Source organism: Pseudonaja textilis, chromosome 1 (assembly GCF_049901715.1).
Source record: "Pseudonaja textilis isolate UNSWEBS1 chromosome 1, rPseTex1.2, whole genome shotgun sequence".
NCBI classification, from domain to species: domain Eukaryota; kingdom Metazoa; phylum Chordata; class Lepidosauria; order Squamata; family Elapidae; genus Pseudonaja; species Pseudonaja textilis.
The window spans coordinates 211529425-211548513 of NC_141990.1; the positions used below are offsets into that span (position 1 = coordinate 211529425).

The 19089-nt window shown below is 40.3% G+C and overlaps 1 protein-coding gene across 1 annotated transcript in view; it reads right to left on the reverse strand.

Annotated features, from left to right (window-relative positions):
• Nucleotides 1-15307, reverse strand: part of LOC113441196 (protein mono-ADP-ribosyltransferase PARP14) — a 35620-nt gene extending 20313 nt beyond the window's left edge. The window contains exons 1-9 of the mRNA XM_087920384.1: nucleotides 14690-15307; nucleotides 13055-13194; nucleotides 12351-12384; nucleotides 11658-11855; nucleotides 10756-11013; nucleotides 8372-8608; nucleotides 3794-6042; nucleotides 2841-3077; nucleotides 1202-1423 (exon numbers count right to left, since the gene is read on the reverse strand). Of these exons, the coding sequence (XP_087776510.1) occupies nucleotides 1202-1423; nucleotides 2841-3077; nucleotides 3794-6042; nucleotides 8372-8608; nucleotides 10756-11013; nucleotides 11658-11855; nucleotides 12351-12384; nucleotides 13055-13194; nucleotides 14690-14885 (3771 nt within the window). The 5' untranslated portion in view covers nucleotides 14886-15307. The remainder of the gene's footprint in view (nucleotides 1-1201; nucleotides 1424-2840; nucleotides 3078-3793; nucleotides 6043-8371; nucleotides 8609-10755; nucleotides 11014-11657; nucleotides 11856-12350; nucleotides 12385-13054; nucleotides 13195-14689) is intronic.
• Nucleotides 15308-19089: the final 3782 nt, after the last annotated feature.

Here is a 19089-nt window from a genome sequence, read left to right on the forward strand (position 1 = left end):
AAGAATTTTGGATATGAGATTGATCTAGAGAAATGGCAAAAATTGTGGTCTCAAAATTATAAAATGACAATGTCAACAGCATATAAAGAAAATTTGTATAAGATGTTTTACAGGTGGCATACCATCACCGGAGGAAATCATTAAGAAAATATTGGAATGTGCTGAAATGAGTAGATTGACATTTGAAATCAGAGAGCAAGATGATAAACAATTTTATAGAATTTGGGATCTATTCTATCAATGGTTAGACAATAAAACTTGGTAATGAAATATGTAGTTACTTAGAAAATAATAAATATATAAAGAGGTATTCTTTTATTATTATATCTACAAAATGATTGTAGGATAGGTTTGAGATGATATGAACTGTCATAAAACAATTTAAGTTAAATATGATTATTTCGTAAAATATGAATGAATAGTCAAATGATGATATTAATGTATTTAATACTTGATTGAAAATATGAGAATATATACAATGTAATTGTAATTGAAGACTATGAAATGGAAGCACAACACAATTTGTAAACCAACTGGCACACTGTATGTATATATATGGAAAATGGCTTGATGTTTTTATGTTTTGTTTGTCTATGTTCGTTTTAAAAACCAATAAAAATTAAAAAAAATATGAATCCCTCCACTGGGGGGGAGGGGGTATACATGCACAGAATTGCAGACAGCCAGAATCAGCTTTTGAAGCTGCTAAAGAGACTATGAAGAGGATCCAGTTATTTTAATAACCTGTAAAGAGGTACATGGTTTGCATTCCTGCAAAGTCACTTATTTGACTGCTTTGTACAGCTCTAGTACCATTAGATCTTTTTCTTAGAGTTGTGACCAGATGGTTAAAAGGAACAGCCCAAAGAGGGGAGGGGGGAAATAAGCAATGTAAGGCAAATTGCAAAAAAAAAAAAAAAAGAGAGAGAGAGAGAGATGAAAATTGAAGTGGAATTGCTTTCTACCCAAAACAGAATTTTATTAAAGCAGATTCTCCAAAGCCAACGTCTACTGTGTTTTCAGACACTAAATGTCCAAGACTGTTAAGCAACGGTTTAAAAAAAATTATGTTTTTTGAGACAGGCATGAGACAAGCTAAGAAAGTCTGATAATGTTGTCAGCAGAATCAGGATCTTCTGGAGCCACATTTTGGGTGCAACACTTTTCAAAGAAACTGCAGCGAAATAAAAAAAAAAAATACCTGGGTGGTGGCAGCATCACTGGAATGAAGCACAAAATGAACTTCTTTAAGGGACTTTGGATTTTCAGCTTGACTGAACTTGAAAACTTCATCAAAAAAGAGTTTGGCCACATACTGCTTGGGATATCCGAGATTTCCAGTTCCAATAGCTGGGAAGGTGATGGAACTCAGAGAGAGCTGTTCAGTGACTTTCAGACATTCCTTAATTATGTTCCGTAAGTCCTGGGGGATCACAGAACAAAATTCTCTTAGAATATTTTTTTAAATGATTAGTCTACAATGAACTATGCCTTGGCGTTAATTCTACTAATGGTATGAATAAAAACAAATTGGAACATGAATATAGCTGCGTTAATCGGGCAAAAGGATGTGTCTATCAGTTAATTTGCCAGCACATTGTGCTATCATGCTGGACTATCCCAAGCCAATAGACAGTAGACACCCAAAGCCAAGTGGATGAAAATAGATACAGGTTGTTCCCAACTTACGATCACAACTTGCTAATTGAGAAATTCGTTAAGTGTGTTTTGCCCCATTTTACGATTTTTTTTTGCCACAGATGTTAAATGAATCACTGCAGTTGTTAAATAAGTAACATGGTTGTTAAGTGAATCTGGCTTCCCCACTGTCTTTGCTTGTCAGAAGGTCGCAAATGGAGATCCCGTGATCCCAGGACACTGAAACCGTCATAAATGTGAGACAGTTGCCAAGCATCCAAATGTAAACCACGTGACCATGGGGATGCCAATGGTCAAAAGGGTGGAAAATGGTCGTAAGTCCCCTTTTTCAGTGCTCTTGCAACTTTGAACTGTCACTGAACAAACTGTTGTAAGTCGAGGACTACCTAGATCTAGGAAAAGTTCTCTAAAATTTTTCTTAGTCACGACATTTATTTTCTTCTTCGTGGTCACTTAGGTTAAAAGGGAAGCCACCAATTCCTAGTAAATAATGAAACCTGAGTAGTGAAAGGTAGGATATAACCAACGATGCGTAAAGGACCTTCAACCTTTGCTTAAAAGCCTATTCACTTGTAAAGCTTATCCATTGTTGTTTCCAGGAAGCCCTTGCTTACCGAATGTCTTGTTTAGCGACTGTTTCAAAATATGGCAGTGTGGAACAAAGTAACCTTGTGACCATTCCTCAATCTTACAACAGTTGCTGTGTCCCCACAGTTACGTGACAGATTCGGGGGTTTCACAACGGATGGGCATTTATAGTAGACTTATATACCGCTTCATAGTGATTTACAGCCTTCCTGGCTCTGCGAACCAGTGAGGAGGGGGAGAGAAGATGGTGCCATGCAAGCAGCAGGTGTGCATGCTCCTGTGTGCCGCTCCATTTGCACAAGCGGTGGGTAGGCACACACGCCGCTCACACAAATGGAGCTTTGTGAGTGAACGCAAGTACCCGCCACAGGTGCAAATGGAGCTGCAATTCGCCTGTTGCTGTACGTGGCCCAATTCCAAACAGGCCACAGCCCAGAGTTTGGGGACGACCTGCACACAAATACATTCTCACTGCAGTAGCACCACTGAACAGTTCTGCAAAAATGCATCAAAGGCTATCAAAATTTCTAGGGAAGAAGATCAGGGATAAGTGCACCTAGTTATGTATCCAAGGTATCGAAAAGACCCTTTACCTTGTTTTCTGATTTCTTTCTTTGATTCCAAGCAGGTAAAACAGCATGAAGAACGTGAAGGCAGCTCAGGTCATAACCACTAGTTTTGAGCACACAGCCTTCCTTGATGTCTTTCCCTTGACCTTCTTGGGTCAACTCCACTTGGAGTTCTCCTCCTGCTTTAGCCAGAAGAGCCTTGGAAAGTGGTCCTTTGTCCAGCTGCAAATCTCTGGCGACACTATTGACAATCACATCGGTCTAAAAATGACACGTTGGAATAGGTGATTAAAACTGAAGGGACTCAAACCTGCACTAACCTGACAAAACACAGGCACACTCCAATATTATGCATAACTAAAAATATCTAATCATAACTGTGATATTCAACAGGCATCTCTGAACCTTTTATCAATCAACAGGGAGATTATCTTCCAATGATATGAATTGTCATCCACCTACCTCCCTACCTACCCATATTTGCTGTAAAAAATTCCCATTTTTTACTCCCACCACAGATTCAAATATATGGTCCTATATACCATTTTTCTAGCAGCTTACATCCGAAGATCTTTTTCGTAAATAGGTGGAGATTGTTGGAATTAAAAGAACAAGAGTGACAAGTTGTGTTGTGCAGCATTAGCCCTCAAAAAAGGATACAAAGAATGAGACCTCAAGGGCATGTAGAAGATCTTAGATTTTAATTGTCTCTTTGAATTAATATGTAGTACTATATCATTCTGAATACGTTTTGTACACAAGTGTTTGCCCTGCAGTTTGTCAAGGTTCTTCTCCATCTTCCTTCCTGCTTTCTCATATTTCTGGAACATTATTGCCTGCTTAACTATAAGCTCACTATTAATCCTGGCTTGTTCCATTAAAAAAACAAAAACCCATGTGTATGTACTTTAATTAAAGGTGGCCACATTAATCACACATATCTCAATTCTATATTAAAATAACTATAGTCTACTTACCGCTGCCTCTTCAATCCCTTTCTTCAGAAGCACAATTTTTAAGCCTTCAGCTGTCATCAACATTTCCGGTTCTGGTTGGATTTTTGCCACAGAACGCTTAGCTTCGGGAAATGGGTCGGCTGTAGAAAGTGAGGGCCCAAACACTTCATTCAGGGTTTCAGAAAAAGCTTGAACAGTATCATCTCTGATATCCATAAGGTAAATCTGTTTTAGGCAACTGTTCTCAGAAAAATCGTCTAAGCTTTCTTTGACGGCTGTTACAATGGAACGGGTACACTCTTTTAATGGAAATCCAAAAATCCCAGAACTTATGGCAGGGATAGCTATGGAGCGATGCTGGCAGCGGTCTGCAAGCTTTAAACTTTCCCTCACAGATTGTTTTAACAGCTTTATGCATTTTTCTTTTTCGGCACTCTGCCACCTTGGCCCAACAGCATGAATCACCTGTTTACATGGCAGCTTCCAAGCATTTGTGATTATTGCACAGCCAGGCTTCAAAGAGCCACGTTGCCTCACTAGATCCTTACACTCTTTTTGGAGCTCTGGACCTGCTGCTTCCAGCAGCCTACTTGCGAGACCACCAATGTGCATCAAATCTACATTTGATGCGTTGACTACAACATCAGCCGAACACTGGGTCAGGTCAGCTTTCTGAAGAACTACCAGAATGCCGTTTCCTAGCTTCACTTTATAGCACGGCTGCTGTTCCTCTCCATAGCTGTTCCCTTCTGCTCCAGTTTCTTCCACCTCTTCTGTGCCTTCCTGAATCCTGATCAAACAGTTAAACCTCTGTCTCGCACCATTAATGTACAACTCTTCTTGTTCTTTGAAGAATGACTTTGCCCCTGGTTTATCAATGGCTATGCTAATAGCATGGAGAGAAGACAGAATGTTATGAAAAAGTTCAACTCCCTTCAGAACTGCAACTCTGGGTCCTTCAAGGGAAATCACTTTACGACTTCTCAATATACCAAAATGTATTTTTACACCTTGTCCATTTAAATTGTTCCACTTTGGGCTCTTTTCCTGTTGTATATACATTACAACAGCAGCAGACTTAGTTTTGATATTTCTCTGAATGTATGTATGGTTGTCAACAAAATCAGAGAGTTTCTGATGGGCGGTGGCCACTTCTTTGAAATAACCTGCAATGACTATTTTACCTTCCTGTTCTTCAATTAAGATGGTTTCACCCGAACAATTGTACTTCTTGTACAACTGCTCCGTTAGTTCCTGCCATTCATTCTTTTTTGTAACCGAGCAGTCTTCCAGTTCAATACTTTGGAAAGTCAGATCTTTCTTGAGCTCCTCCTCAGCTCTGTGAAGGTCCTGAGGAATTCCTCCAAACAGTAGTACAGACTTATCACTGAGTTCATAGTAGGCATTTATCATTTTGGTCCAGAATAGGAGCCGAGACAGAGACTCATTATCAACATGTTGAAGAAAAACAAAAATATTAGAATGTATATCAACAGGCTTCTGAACCATGCTGGACATTCTTTCAAGGATGTCACTTTTTAGTTTAAAAACTTCAGCAGGTAGGCCATGCAGAGTTATACGTTCTTTGGAAGCATCGTAAGTAATCTTTAGCTCTGGATATGCTAAGCAAAGATTCTCTTGTAATCCACAATTGCATAAAATGGCATATTTGCAAGCAGTAATCGATATGGTTTCCTCTATTGTCGATCTCTCTCTTTCCATCTTTCTAAGAACATTTTCTATGAGCATATTCATTTCCTCCTCTGCTTCCTTTACACTGCCCGCTGCCCCCACCAAAATCACTTCTCTCTTTGAAGCATCTGTTACGATTAATATGTCATCTTTTACTAGACTGTTTCTTATGGCTTCCCACAATTCAGAATTTATTTCACGCCTGACAACTTTCTGCCGTGACAGGATCTGTGTAAGAACGGTTAAGGCGTCTTCTTTCCAGGTCTTAATCGAGGATCGTTTTCTCTTTGACACGTCAAGGGAAGGATGTACCATGATTTCCGGATTTCCGCAGACTTCAGAAGGCCATTTGATCTCACAACAATGGCCCGCCATTTCGAGTGTTATTTCCTGAAGTAAATAGTTCTGCTGTAGAAATCTCCAGTGGTAGGGGTCAATAGACACAGAGAATGGATCTGGCACCTTAATTTGTAGTCTTTCTTTCCCATACAGGGCAGCTCCCAAAGATTTGTAGTACGGATAAACAGAAACAGGGCCATTCATAAGAGAATGCTTTCGCTGCAAGATGGTAGCTACAACTTTAAAAAAATAACAAGGAGATGAAAATTAGAAAAAAAGCTTCACCGAACCTATCCTGCAACTTTTACTTAAAATACATTTGAATTTATTGTAGGGCACACTGAGCAATTGTAACAGTAAGCTTTCTACAGTTCTAAACCCTCCATCCTCTTTCAGAAAGAGGACATTGGTATGGGTTTGGGGAAAAAGAGTTAAAAGTATCATTGTTTGTCCCCACACAGGTAAATTATTGGCTAGATGGCAACTGCCCCAAAGCCCTGTGGAAAACTGGAATTTAGGAAGTTAAAGTTGGCAAGGAAAACAGGAGCATCATAGGTGTTTGATTTCCTTCCCATGTTTCTTTGCCCAGATGGGGAACCTCATCCTGTCTGTTTTCGTATCTTACAGCTAGCTTGCTTGCTTGGCTTGTCTGTTTACAACTTAATGGCTGCCACTTAGATCTAAGCTCCCTGCTGTCTTGTTTCTGAAGTACTGACCTTGCTGTAGATAATAAAATAAACATTATTTATTCCTTGTTTGGAGTGTCAGGTGTATACCAGATACTCCAAAATCACTTGGGCCTGATAAGCCTAATTAGAAAAGAAACCTGAATCCATGTATTTGTTCTGCCCTATTCAGATTCCAACTCTTGGAGACACATTCCCATTGAAGAAGGAGGTGGTGGCAATTTACACTCAAATATAGGTAGTCCTCAACTTACAATAATTCATTGAGTGACGTTCGAAGTTGCAACAGCACTGACAAATGATGTATGACCATTTTTCACACTTACGACCATTGCAGCATCCCCATGGTCAGTAGTCAAAATTCAGACACCTGGCAACCGGCTCATATTTATGATGGTTGCAATGTCCCAGGGCCATGTGATCACCTTTTTGTGACCTTCTGACAAGCAATCATTGGGGAAGGCAGATTCATTTAACAACTGCAGTGATTCACTTAACAACTGTGGCAAGGAAAATCGTAAAATAGCGCAAAACTCACTTAGCAACTGACTTGCCTCACAACAAAAATTTTGGCCTCAATTGTGGCCATTAAGTCAAGGACTACCTTGTAGCCCAGAACTCAGGTAGAGAGATGGAGGGTACAGATCAAGAATGGATCAGCAGGCTTGGTAGTCTTTCAGATAAAGTAATTATGAATCAAGATGTGGGTTTTGTAAAGGAAAAAGAATTGGGAATTTTTCCCATCCAAATCAGTACGATTCCAAATATGACAACTGTCTCTCTCTGTTATTTCCTTGCTGCTGCTTCCTTCTTCTCTTATCCAATTACTGGAACCAGTCAAGGACAGCCAGTATCTCCCTTTCTATTTTCACAACAACTCCCTGTAAAACAACCACCATAAAACTTTACAGCTGTCAAACATCCCTGAATTGGAAAGTACTGACCTTGGAAAAATGTCTGGCCCAGAAATCACTGATTAAGAAGAACCAAAAACAAAATCCACCTGTGCTGGATTCAACAAAAGGCCTGCCTAGTCTATTTTTCTATTGCCACAAGGATCCATAAACAAAAGATAAAATTATGTCTTCCTCCCAGTTGTTAGCCAGCATATGTCTTGAAAGAGACCAACTGTTTCTTAAACAGGAAGCGATACATTCACAGAGGAATGCAATCAAGATCAAATGAGGTACTAATACCACTCTATAAAGCCTTAGTAAGGCCACATCTAGAGTACTGCATCCAGTTTTGGTCACCACACTATAAAAAAGACATTAAGACTCTAGAAAAAGTACAGAGAAGAGCAACCAGGATGATTAGGGGACTGGAGACTAAAACATATGAAGAACGGTGACAGGAACTGGGCATGACTAGTCTAATGAAAAGAAGGACCAGGAGAGACATGATAGCAGTCTTCCAATATTTCAGGGGCTGCCACAGAAAGGAAGGAGTCAAGCTATTTTCTAAAGCACCCGAAGGTCAGACAAGGAATAATGGATGGAAACTGAACAAGGAGAGATTTAACTTGGAAATAAGGATAAACTTTCCGACAGTGAATCAACCAACAGAACAGCTTGCCCTGGGAAGTTGTGGGAGCATCATCACTTGAGACTTTTAAGAAGAGACTGGACTGCCATTTGTCAGAAATGGTGTAGGGTCTCCCACTTGGGCAGGGGTTTGGACTAGATGACCTACAAGTTCCCTTCCAACTCTGATTATCTGTTAGACTGTTAAATGTGCCCAATAGCTCTTGGTTCCATCACTACACATTAAAATATACATCAGGCCCAAAAATAATTGGATCCTAACTGCCTTTTGCATTCATCTGGTATTTGCACTGACCAAACTGAACTATATTTAATGAGTTTACAGCACCACGCATTACCTTTGCTCTCCTGAAATGTAATTATGGCAGAATTGTCTTCAGGAATGTAACTGATATCCAGCACCAGACCACCACCGTGCTTCTTGCTTTCAAAATAGATAATAATATAGTCTTTAGGAATTTCAGGGGAAATATTTTCAACCAAGATGCTTTTAGGCATTTCCAGAGTTCGAGCTGAAATCTTTTGTTGCTGAACCCTATGGTACTGGTTGAACGCTCTGATAAATTGGTTTGTTTCTGCAAACAAAATTGAAACATAAACAAAAAAAATTAGATAATATCACTGATTACTTAACCCCTGTTCATTCTATTTCTTCATGTAAAAGTTGCTATTTTAATCAGGCAAGTATGCTCAACTGCTGTCTACATAAAGTCCTAGACTTAGGACTGATTAGTTAATGACAGTTGAAAGCTACAACTGTCTCACACTCACCCGCAATCAGAGTTACAATCACATGACCATGGTTAGAAATCAGAATTTCCTGGATTCCCGGCCCTTAACCACTACATTAAAATACTAAGCACATAAGGCATAACACACATTTTTTCAACACGGAGAAGGATTTTCAACACCTCTGCACTTGTTTTCCCTCAAAAAGCAGAGCACCTCTGCTTTTTGGTTGAGTCTTGATGCTGAGATATGACTAGACTTTCAAAACTGCAAAAAGAGTCTTAATGGTCCTAAGTGACTTCTAGCCTGGGGAAGGTCTACCGTGGTCTTCTAATATAAAAGTGTAATTCTACACTGTATCTTTAGATTCCCCACTGAAGAGTTCTCTCTTCATTCGCTTTTCCTGTAAGAAAACAGAACTCTATGAGTCATAAAGAAAACGGAAACTCTATGAGGCAGTATTTTGTTATTTCCTTTTTAAGGATTATGGCTTAATCTATTGTTTCATTACATTTTACTGTTAAGCATTCAATGCACATTTGTAACTGCAATGTCAGCGTTCCAACTAACAACCTCCAAACCAATAAACTCCGAGACAAGCATTTCCTCAAAGTTCCATTTTATTAGAGTCGTCATATTGGCACATCTGGGAAAACCCGAATCTGAGAGTTCTGGGTTTTCCCTTCCCAAAAGAAAATAAAAAAATCCCTCCCCTGCACCCAGCAGTCCATCACATGGTCCTATCAAACATCGGCCCAACTGAAGACCTTCCTCCAAACAACCCCCTCCAGGTGCAGGGTAACATGGCCTTGACTTTCTGTGAAAAAACGTTGTTGAGTCTAATCTTCTACCTCTCTAAGAAAGCCCCCCTCCCAAATTCCGAGGCACTAAATTTGGCAGCTTCGAAGCTTCCAAATAAAATATGGCTTCCAAGGCTGACATGCAATCTGTTTTTCTTTTCAGTTTGGTTCACACGCACGTTTGCTTACAAACATGTACAAATATTTCCTTAAATTAGTGAAGCCCAAGAAACCAGTTTGGCTCAGATTCAGTCCAATAATCCATTTACCTCATTGTTTCATGCACTTATTGGTTACATCACTTCACAATTTCTCTCATAAACCTAACTTGAATGCTAACTATTGAACTTCAGAATTCCACACATGATAAAGTCCCACAAAGGCTACCAGATGGCGGCTGAAAAAAATCCAGACAGTCACTAGTTTTCTGAATCTTTCTATTGTATTCTATCCTCTGGGACCGGCTGGATTTTTGCCAACCAGATATGGCAGCCCTGTGTAACCAACAACCACAACCAGAACTAGAGTAAACAGAGCCACTTCCAAAATCATATACAGTAAGCACAATGGTTTAGATAACATTCATATATCTTCCAATGAACGCTCCAATCCCCTTCAGAGAATCAAATCTTTCAGTGAGTAAACTATTTTGCATAAACTTTTTGGGAGTAAACAATGTCTGATTAACAGCGTAGCCAATCTTGGCCTGAGGCTTCTAACTTTTTACATTTGTGAATAAAGCACGAATGCTTATTCCTGATGTTTTATTAGAGAAGTACTGTAGAAAACCAGAGAGTGCCATCATTTAATAATGCAGAGGAAACTCTCACAGGACTGCCTGGAATTCAACTACTGCCTGCTTGTTTCTTCACTCTACCAATTCTAAGGAATATAAACTTAAACATCCATGCCATCTGTACAATCCAATGTGAATGCCTACTTTCCTTCTGTGTTATCTTTTAAAACTTTTATCTAAAAATTTTATCTAAAACCTTTTAGTTTTAACTTCTTTAACCTTTACCTGTGTAAGAACTGATGATTTTAATGATTAAATCAGTCATGTCTTCCTAAAGCCCCAAAGCTCCTTCTTTTTTCCTACATCTTGCTTAATGAAAAGTTCTAAAGAATTATATGGCTATAAACAAGGTATGCAAGGCATGTTTATTAATTTCTTATTCCTGATGCTTTCTTACCAATGGGCTTGATAAAAGTGATGACAGCAGCATTGCACTCAGGCACCATTTCCATATCAAAATCCTTGTCTTCTTCTGAGAGGCCGCTCACAGTCTCTACCAACAGAATGAGCATGCACTCAATTGTAGTCTCCGGCACATTCTCAAGAGCCACTAGAGAAGATGATGGATTTTGACTCAGTTCCTGCTGGTATTTTTTGACATGAAGTGCAATTTTACTGATTTGGTGGCGATCTCTTTGCAAAACCTCTTGCGCATCTAGTTGAAGAGAAAGATAATTTTTTAAAAATCTAACATTCAAAAAAAACTATAGAAAAACATCTAACCAAAGTCTTCCACTCCCCCAAAACATTTACGTGTGTGTGTGTGTGTGTGTAGGCAAAAGAAAGCTCAGGTTGGAAACATGCAGAAGAGGTCTTCATCCTGTAGTGGATAGACAATGGCTAAAATGATGAGTGAGTGAGTGAGTGAAAGTGAAAGAGGGAGAGCGGGGGAGGGAGGAGAATTGTCTTCACTGTTCATTTGGGTTCACTTTGGTGATCAGATTTTAGGGAAGGTACGTACATTAAGATGACAGTACACTAAAGGAAGGTGTGAGGACAAAAATGTAGAAGCCACTGCTATAGACAGCAATGTTTGCAGAATGCCAAACTGTAAATGGCCTCCACCTTGGAAGATGATCAAATCTTGTGGGAACTCAACATCTTTTTATGAACTTGCATATAATAGGGGAAGTGAAATTTTGACTATTTTTTTAAGAACCCACGCTTTGTTCCAAGATCAGAAAATGCACCTCCCCAAATACTTGTGACATGATCTTCACAGCAAGAGCAAGGAAAGTAGAAATAGCCCATCTTTTCAAAATGGAGTATCTCACAGATAAAAGCTGTTATAGAAACTACCTGCTTCATTTTCAAAGGTGACGATGAATTGTTGTCCATCTTTAATGCAGGACTTCACGGGCCCTCCGCCAGAATGTTTCTTATTCTCAAAGTATAGCTCCAAGAAGTCAATCTGAATTTCCCTGCCTGCATCTGCTGTTACTACAATGCTGAATCCCTCCTGGATGGCCATTTTTCCTGCCTCCTTTTCTGCGTAATCTGAAACATCATAGGAACTGTTGTTTACACCTACACTATATAAAACGTAAACAAATACATTGTTTGATTTAGAAAGATCTTTCAGCAATGGTCACTTGGAGAAAAAGTTGCCCTGTTGGTGATGACTGGAGATCTGGCATTTGTTAAAACCAGTGACTTAATACCATAGCTGTCTTTCATTTAAGGGATAATGACCATTAAGAAATACACTATAGCAGTGGTTAACCTTTTCGGCACTGAGTGCTGAAACGTGCGCCTGGTCTTCCGGTTTCTAATGCGCATGCGTGCACAAAGATCAGCTGGTCAGCATGCATGTGTATGTGAAGACCAGCTGGCCAGCCGGAATCCGGAAGAGCAACAGGCAACGGCTGGCGTGCCTGGATTGATGGCTCCGCATGCCACTTCCGACACACATGGCATAGGTTGCCATCACGGCACTATACCAAACCAGCATTTCATTAGCAAGTGAAACCACAATTCAGTAATATCACTTACCAAGTTGATGGATTTCTTTAGCTACGACAGGCCTCTAAAGGTAAGGGAACAAATAAAACCATTAGAAAGACGACATATCAATTTCCTGATAATATTGTTCCTCGAGCTGACTTTATTCTTAGCACTAACGGTAGTAAGTGGCCCAAGTACATACTTATAAAGGCTTGGCAATCATATTGCTACACTGAGACATAATGCAGCTTGTGTGATTTTAATTCAGAAAGGGATGGGGGCCCAAATATTCTTGTAAGCCAATATAAGGCTTAGTGTTATTATTATTAAATTTTTATCTCCCACCCCCCTGTGTATGTATGTCTATCAGTCTGCCTGTCTGTCTGTAAGCAGCTATCATCCCTAATACTTTTGCTTCCTATTCCCCCCCACTCCCCCCCCCCCAAAACCCCAACAACAGACTGAGAGAGGGACTGGCTCAAAGCCACCCTGCTGGCTTTCATGTCTAAGGTGGGGGTGGGATGGGGGTTAGAATTCAGTCTTTCCTGGTTTCTAGGCCAAGACCTGAACCACTACACCAAACTAGTTCTCTGTTATATGCATAAGGCTACTACGGTTAGTTCTACAAACCATCATTAATGGTATATATGAACCAGCACAGCCATTGTCTCTAAAACAAATGTGCATGGAAGACACAAAGCACCGATTGTATCTATCTAATTGGACTATACTAGCATAGTGCACATACTTACCTGGCTTGGATCTTGTTCTTCCGGAGGCACATTGTTATTAGGTGCTACTTCTACTGAAGGCAATGAGACAGATAGCTTCAAAGGCTTCATTTCTGGCAGACTGGGTTCATGGCTCTTAATACGAAGGACTCTTTCTCTCACTGAAATGTAGAAAAGGATAGCTGTCATTTGATCTAGTTAATGTTATATAAAAAATGAGTATAAAATAAAAAAATGGGGTATTGGTTGGAATCCAGGAATTGAAAGCAAGCTGGTTTATATCAGAGTTCAATCAGTTAGGAAATTGCCTGAGATTTTGGGTTTACACAAGGTTGAATACAGCTATTTTCTATTTCCAATCTGTGGAAGCAGATAAGACTACATTCTGAGAGAACTTCAGTTGTTTAAACATTTTCTAGTTAGAAGGAACAGAAAATATTTACAACTACACCAACACACAAATGAATTCAAAATTCAATAATACTTCAGGATTACAGTTAACAACAGAATACTCTAGTATTAATATGTTTTCAATATACTGAGTCACGTAAACAGGCAATCCCTATTTTAGATTATACTGTAAAATGTGCCGGAATGGCAGTAAAAGTAAACATTAGCAGACTAAATACAATTCCTGGAATTCAGTTTTAATGTATTAGCAGCAAACAAATACAAGGAAATAAAAGAAAGGGCCCAAAGTATATAAACATCATCAGCATTCAAGTTTACTGTATTTTGATCAACTACATTTTTACATTTACATTTATTTCTCTTTATTATTTTTACAAATAACTCAGGAAGGCAAACATAGCCAATACACCTTATTTTCCCCACAACAGCAACCCTGTGAAGTGAGTTGAACTAACTGGCCCAAAGTCCCCCAAGCTGGCTTTCATGGCTAAAGCAACACTTGAACTCACAGTCTCCCACTTTCTAGCCTGGTGCCTGAAACAAATGCTCTTCCGACGACTATTATATCCTGGATTAAAGGGGGGGGGGAGCATGTAACAAATCTCAAGGTAAAGGTAAAAACTAAGTGTGCTTGGCCACGTTTAGAAACCGGTTTGGTGTCGTCTCCCTTGCTGTTTTGTCTATGGAGATTTTCAAGTCGTCCTGGTCCGTGGTCGACCCAAAAGGTGCTTTTTTTTCAAGAGGCAAATAGGATTTTCTTGTGTGTTTTTTTTTCTTTGAACCTGAGAGCTGAAGAAGATTCTATAGGAAGAGAAGCGAAACGTCTTCAAAGAAAAACAAGAAAAGCCCAGTTGCATCTTGGAAAATGAAATAGCACCTTTGGGACTACCTCACACTGTTTACTTCTCTTTCTAAGCGGCTTCTCTCCTGGGCGTTTCTCATCCAAGCCCTATGCTAGGGCTGCGTGAGTTTGTTGGACCAACTAACTAACTTTATTTATTTTATTTGTCAATTGCTTACAAGATAATAGGTATAAGTATGTACATAGTTACGAATACATGAAATGGGTACATATAAGAAAAATAAAAGAAACCATAGGACAGGGACGGTAGGCACGTTGGTGCGCTTATGCACGCCCCACTAATATTAGAATAGAATAGAATATCTTCCCGATATTCTTCCGAAAAGGCTCGTATCGTATATCTCTTCCCCGCCAGAAGCGACACCCAAACCTTCCACACCTACCCTCTTCCTGAGCGAAATACACCGTTATCTGCTCTCCTCTGTCGGGATCCACGAGGATCTTGCATTCCCCTCCTCCCGATCGCTTGGGGCTTTGGAAGTAACAAAGGAGCTTGTTCTTCAGAGATTTGCTCAGGCTGCAGCCCCAGTTCCCCTTGACCACAAGCGGGAAGCGATAATCTGCTTCGCCCTCGGCCATGGCTCCCCTCGCTCCGATGCCGAGGCGGACTCCCGAGTTCCACTTTCGATTTCCTTTCTCCGCTCCAACTTGGCCGCGCCTCGCGAGAGCTTTACGCAACTTTTAGGCTTTCTCCAACCGAGCGCCCTCTAAAGCACGTTGAACTCACCAACACCCATCCCTTCTCCAGCCAATGCCGCTGATGGGAGTTGTATTGCAGATCACGCGAGGGCCAGGATTGGTTGCCTACTCTTGCGGGGTACAACCGTGGGAGCGGAGTCCTGTTGACCCGTAATTCCAATATTCAATATTCCAATATTTGAAGGGCTGACACAGAGAGGAGGCGGGGGTGGGGTGGGGTGTCCAACCTGTTTTCCAAAGCACCCGAAGGCCAGACAAGGAATAATCCAGGGCTCTTTAAACTTGGCAACTTTAAGACTTGTGGACTTCAACTCCCAGAATTCCTCCTCCAGTCACGTTAGCTCAGGAATTCTGGGAGTTGAAGTCCACAAGTCTTAACCTTGCCAAGTTTGAAGACTCCTAAGGAATGGAAACTGAACAAGGAGAGATTCAACTTGGAAATAAGGAGATTTTTTCTGACGCTGAGAACAATCAAGCAATGGGACAGAAGTTGCCTTCGCAAGTTGTGGGAACTTCATCACTGGAAGCTTTCAAGAAGAGACTGGACTGCCATCTGTCAGAAATGGGGTAGGGTCTCCCGCTTGGGGGGGGGAGGGGGGTGGACTAAATGGTCTATAAGGTACCTTCAGACTCTGTTATTGTGAATTAGGTTGGGGGTGATTTCTTAGCAGTCAAGACTGGGACTTTAGATACTTTTTTAATTCCACAGCTAAGCCCTGCAAAAGAGATGCTTTACTACAAAATAGTCCTCAACTTACAACAGTTCATTCAATGACCGTTCAATGACAATGTCACTGAAAAAAGGGACTTATGATTGTTTTTCCACATTGCAGCATCCCTGTGTCATATGATCAAAATTCGGTTGCAGTGCCTGGGAATCGTGTGCTCACCTTTTGCAACCTTCTGACAAGTAAAGTCAATGGGAAAACTAGATTCACTTAACAACTGTTTTGCTGACTTAACCTGCAATGATTCACTTCACAACCACGGCAAGAAAGGTTGTAAAATAGGGCAAAATTCATTGAACAACTATTTCACTTAGCAATGAAAGTGTTGGACTCAATTGCGGTCGTAAGTTGAGGACTACCTGTACTGTGATCCAATTTAGAATGAGCATTTAGAACATGGACCAGCATTATACTGGCTCTTCTGATTTTTCAAATTGGGCAGTATTTCACTTACCTGCTCTGATATTTCACTCTCATTTATTTATTAAATTTATATGACCACCCAATTTGCACAAAGGTGACGCTGAGCGGCTTACAGAATTAAAAATCACAACATAAACATAAACCCATGAAAAAAACTGCAGCCACCAATGGCAGCAGCAACATCATCAAATTGACCATTTGATCAGCTCCATGTCCATTCAGGATCCACAGGGCTGTTGATCCAACCATGAATTTAGGGCCTATCGAAAAAGCAAGAGGGTGGGGGCCAACCATAACTTCGGAGGGGGATTGCTGAGCCATAGAGAGGAGGCCACCACAGAGAAGGCCCTTAAATATGAAGCCAGCTTCAATATTTCTTAACCAGTGAAATTTGAGAAACAGTCTGATGCAGACTAAAAAAAGCTGGGAGACCAGAAGGCCTTGTCCTGTCCTTTCTAGGTGCAGTGCCAGCTGACTGACCCTTAGGCCAGCCACTTTCTCTCAGCCCCAGGAAGGAGGTAAGGGAAGCCAGAAAGGTGGCTTGGTATAGGAACCCAAAGTGAAGAAACCAATTTTCATACAGAATTACAGAAAGACAAAGCACAAACTCTTTTTATTTTGGTACAGAAGCAGAAGAGGACACCTCTGGGCTTCCCATCCAAGGAGTGCACCAGAAATCGGACTCAATTTCTGCAGTTGGAATTTGATCTCTATTTTTTTTAAATTTTAATTGTTTTTTGTATTATCTTTTTATCATTTTGTAAACTACCCAGTGTTGCTTCACCATGACATGGGTGGCATATAAATAATAATAAAATAAAATAAATTTAGTTGGATTTCCTTCTTCACTCGGGCTCTTCCTTGTCATTTTGTATAGAATCAGAACTATTTTCTTTTGCTTGGAATGTTTATTGTTATTGCATGACAGCCAAAATAAAGCAACATTCTTTCTCTCCCTATTAGTTTTCTTTCCATTGTTTACGCTCACTTTTCCTATCTCCCCCTTTATTCCTATTATCTATTCTATAGGGGTGCCAAAAGTCTTTTCTGCTGAAAGGAAACAATTTATGCAGTCCGAAGAAAAACCGGAGGTTCATCACAGAAATTGGGGAAAACTCTTTGTCTCTTTCCTAATGATTCCGACATAAATGACTTTAAACAAAGTAGAACACTTTATTTATTAGAAAAATAATGAAATAAATATTTTTTAGTTTTGAATTCTGCAATTCTTTTTTTCTGGGCCAATTCTAAACTAAATTAGAATATCTCAATGCAAAAAACAAACAAAAGAAAAGGCACCATCTGCCTATCAGAGCTTAAAAGAGATACCAGGGCAGTTATGGAGCTGATCTTCCTCACTGATCTTCATTTGTTACAGTAGTAGTCAAATACCTGGCTTTGGAGCTGTGGATGAATATCTCCAGGCATGGAGAGGTCAGTCAGAAAGAACAGAAGACCTCAGTGGTATCCAAAACAATTTTTTTCTAGAAAATGTAACATTATGTGGTCAAGGCAGTTCCAAATAGAATGGACTACTGCAATACACTTTCAATGCTGCTGCTTTGAAGACCATTCAGAATCTGAAATTGGTGCTGAATACAGTGGCCTCCATGCTGCTAGGTGAGAACAGCTATGGATGTATAGTATCAGTGTTGTGGGCCATTCGTTCATTCCCAATAACCTTCTGAGTATAGTTCAAGTTTTAGTTCCAGTTTTTAATGCCCTACGTCATTTGACTCCAAGGTACAGGTAACCTTCATTTAACTACAGTAATTTGTACAGGAAAGTCCATTGTATGTGAGAAACTACATCACTGCCCTGCAAAACAATAGCAGTTCTAGTAGGAGAGGACCTCACATAACTGTGATTTGCAACTTCCTACCAACTTCCTATTACTTTGTCGGAAAGTGGTAAGGAAGGTTCCAAATCGTAATCATTGTAACTGCATGGAATGTTGTGATGTCCATAATTCAAGGACTGATTATAACTACCACTTGCTCAGTGACATTGTAAGTTTGGCTGCTGAAGGAGTGGTCATTAAATGAAGGTCTACCTGTACCTTGTAGAGTAACTTCTCTAGGTAGAACTGACCTGTCCAGTGTATTCATCCCAGGTGTGGCAATCTAGACTGTCTCAGTTGTGAGCCAAAGGAATGGTGCCCTTTCTCTTGGCATCTTTTTAAAAGATTTTGATGATAACATAAGAGCAAACTTAGGGTCAATTAATAAATGCCACTTGAAACATCCGTTTGAACGTGAAGAGGAAACTTCCTATTTTTTTTACAGACAGATCATCAGAGTTGGAAGGGACCTTGTAGGTCATCTAGTCCAACCCCCCTCCCAAGCAGGAGACCCTACACCATTTTTTTTAAAAAAAAGATGTTTCTGGATGGGTTGCAAAAATACAAGGATATGATCTCATTAATACTAAAATAATGCTCTCCAAGTCTTGGTTAGGAAAGCATCTCAAAGAGGTCCATAATACGAACGTGTTGTAATGGTAGCGTTTGGCATTACATTCCAAAAAGTTGTTTCGGAGGAGTACCCCCGTCTGCAACGCGGGAGCCTTTTTCTTTCACATTCAGCAGGCACAGAATCGAATTTATTGGAAGGTTAAAAAAATTCTAAAGTACCGCAAGGGCCCTAAACAATGAGCGACGGTGTCCTATCTGTATTAAATAAGTCTTCTGTCTGCATTTGCTACGGGATCACCGCCTGTCCCATTCAACGCCGTTCAACCGAACCGCCAGCAATCTGCAAGGCAGGAGTGCTCGTGACGTAGATTTTAACCTTGGTCTTTCTTCGCGCACCCTGGAGGCCCGGGCTCCTTCTATCTCCGCCCCTCTGTGCCGAGTTGTGACCAATAGCATTCATTCTACCACGATTCCGTGATTTCCTATTGGCTGTCAGGAGCGGCACGCTTTCACTCCGGCT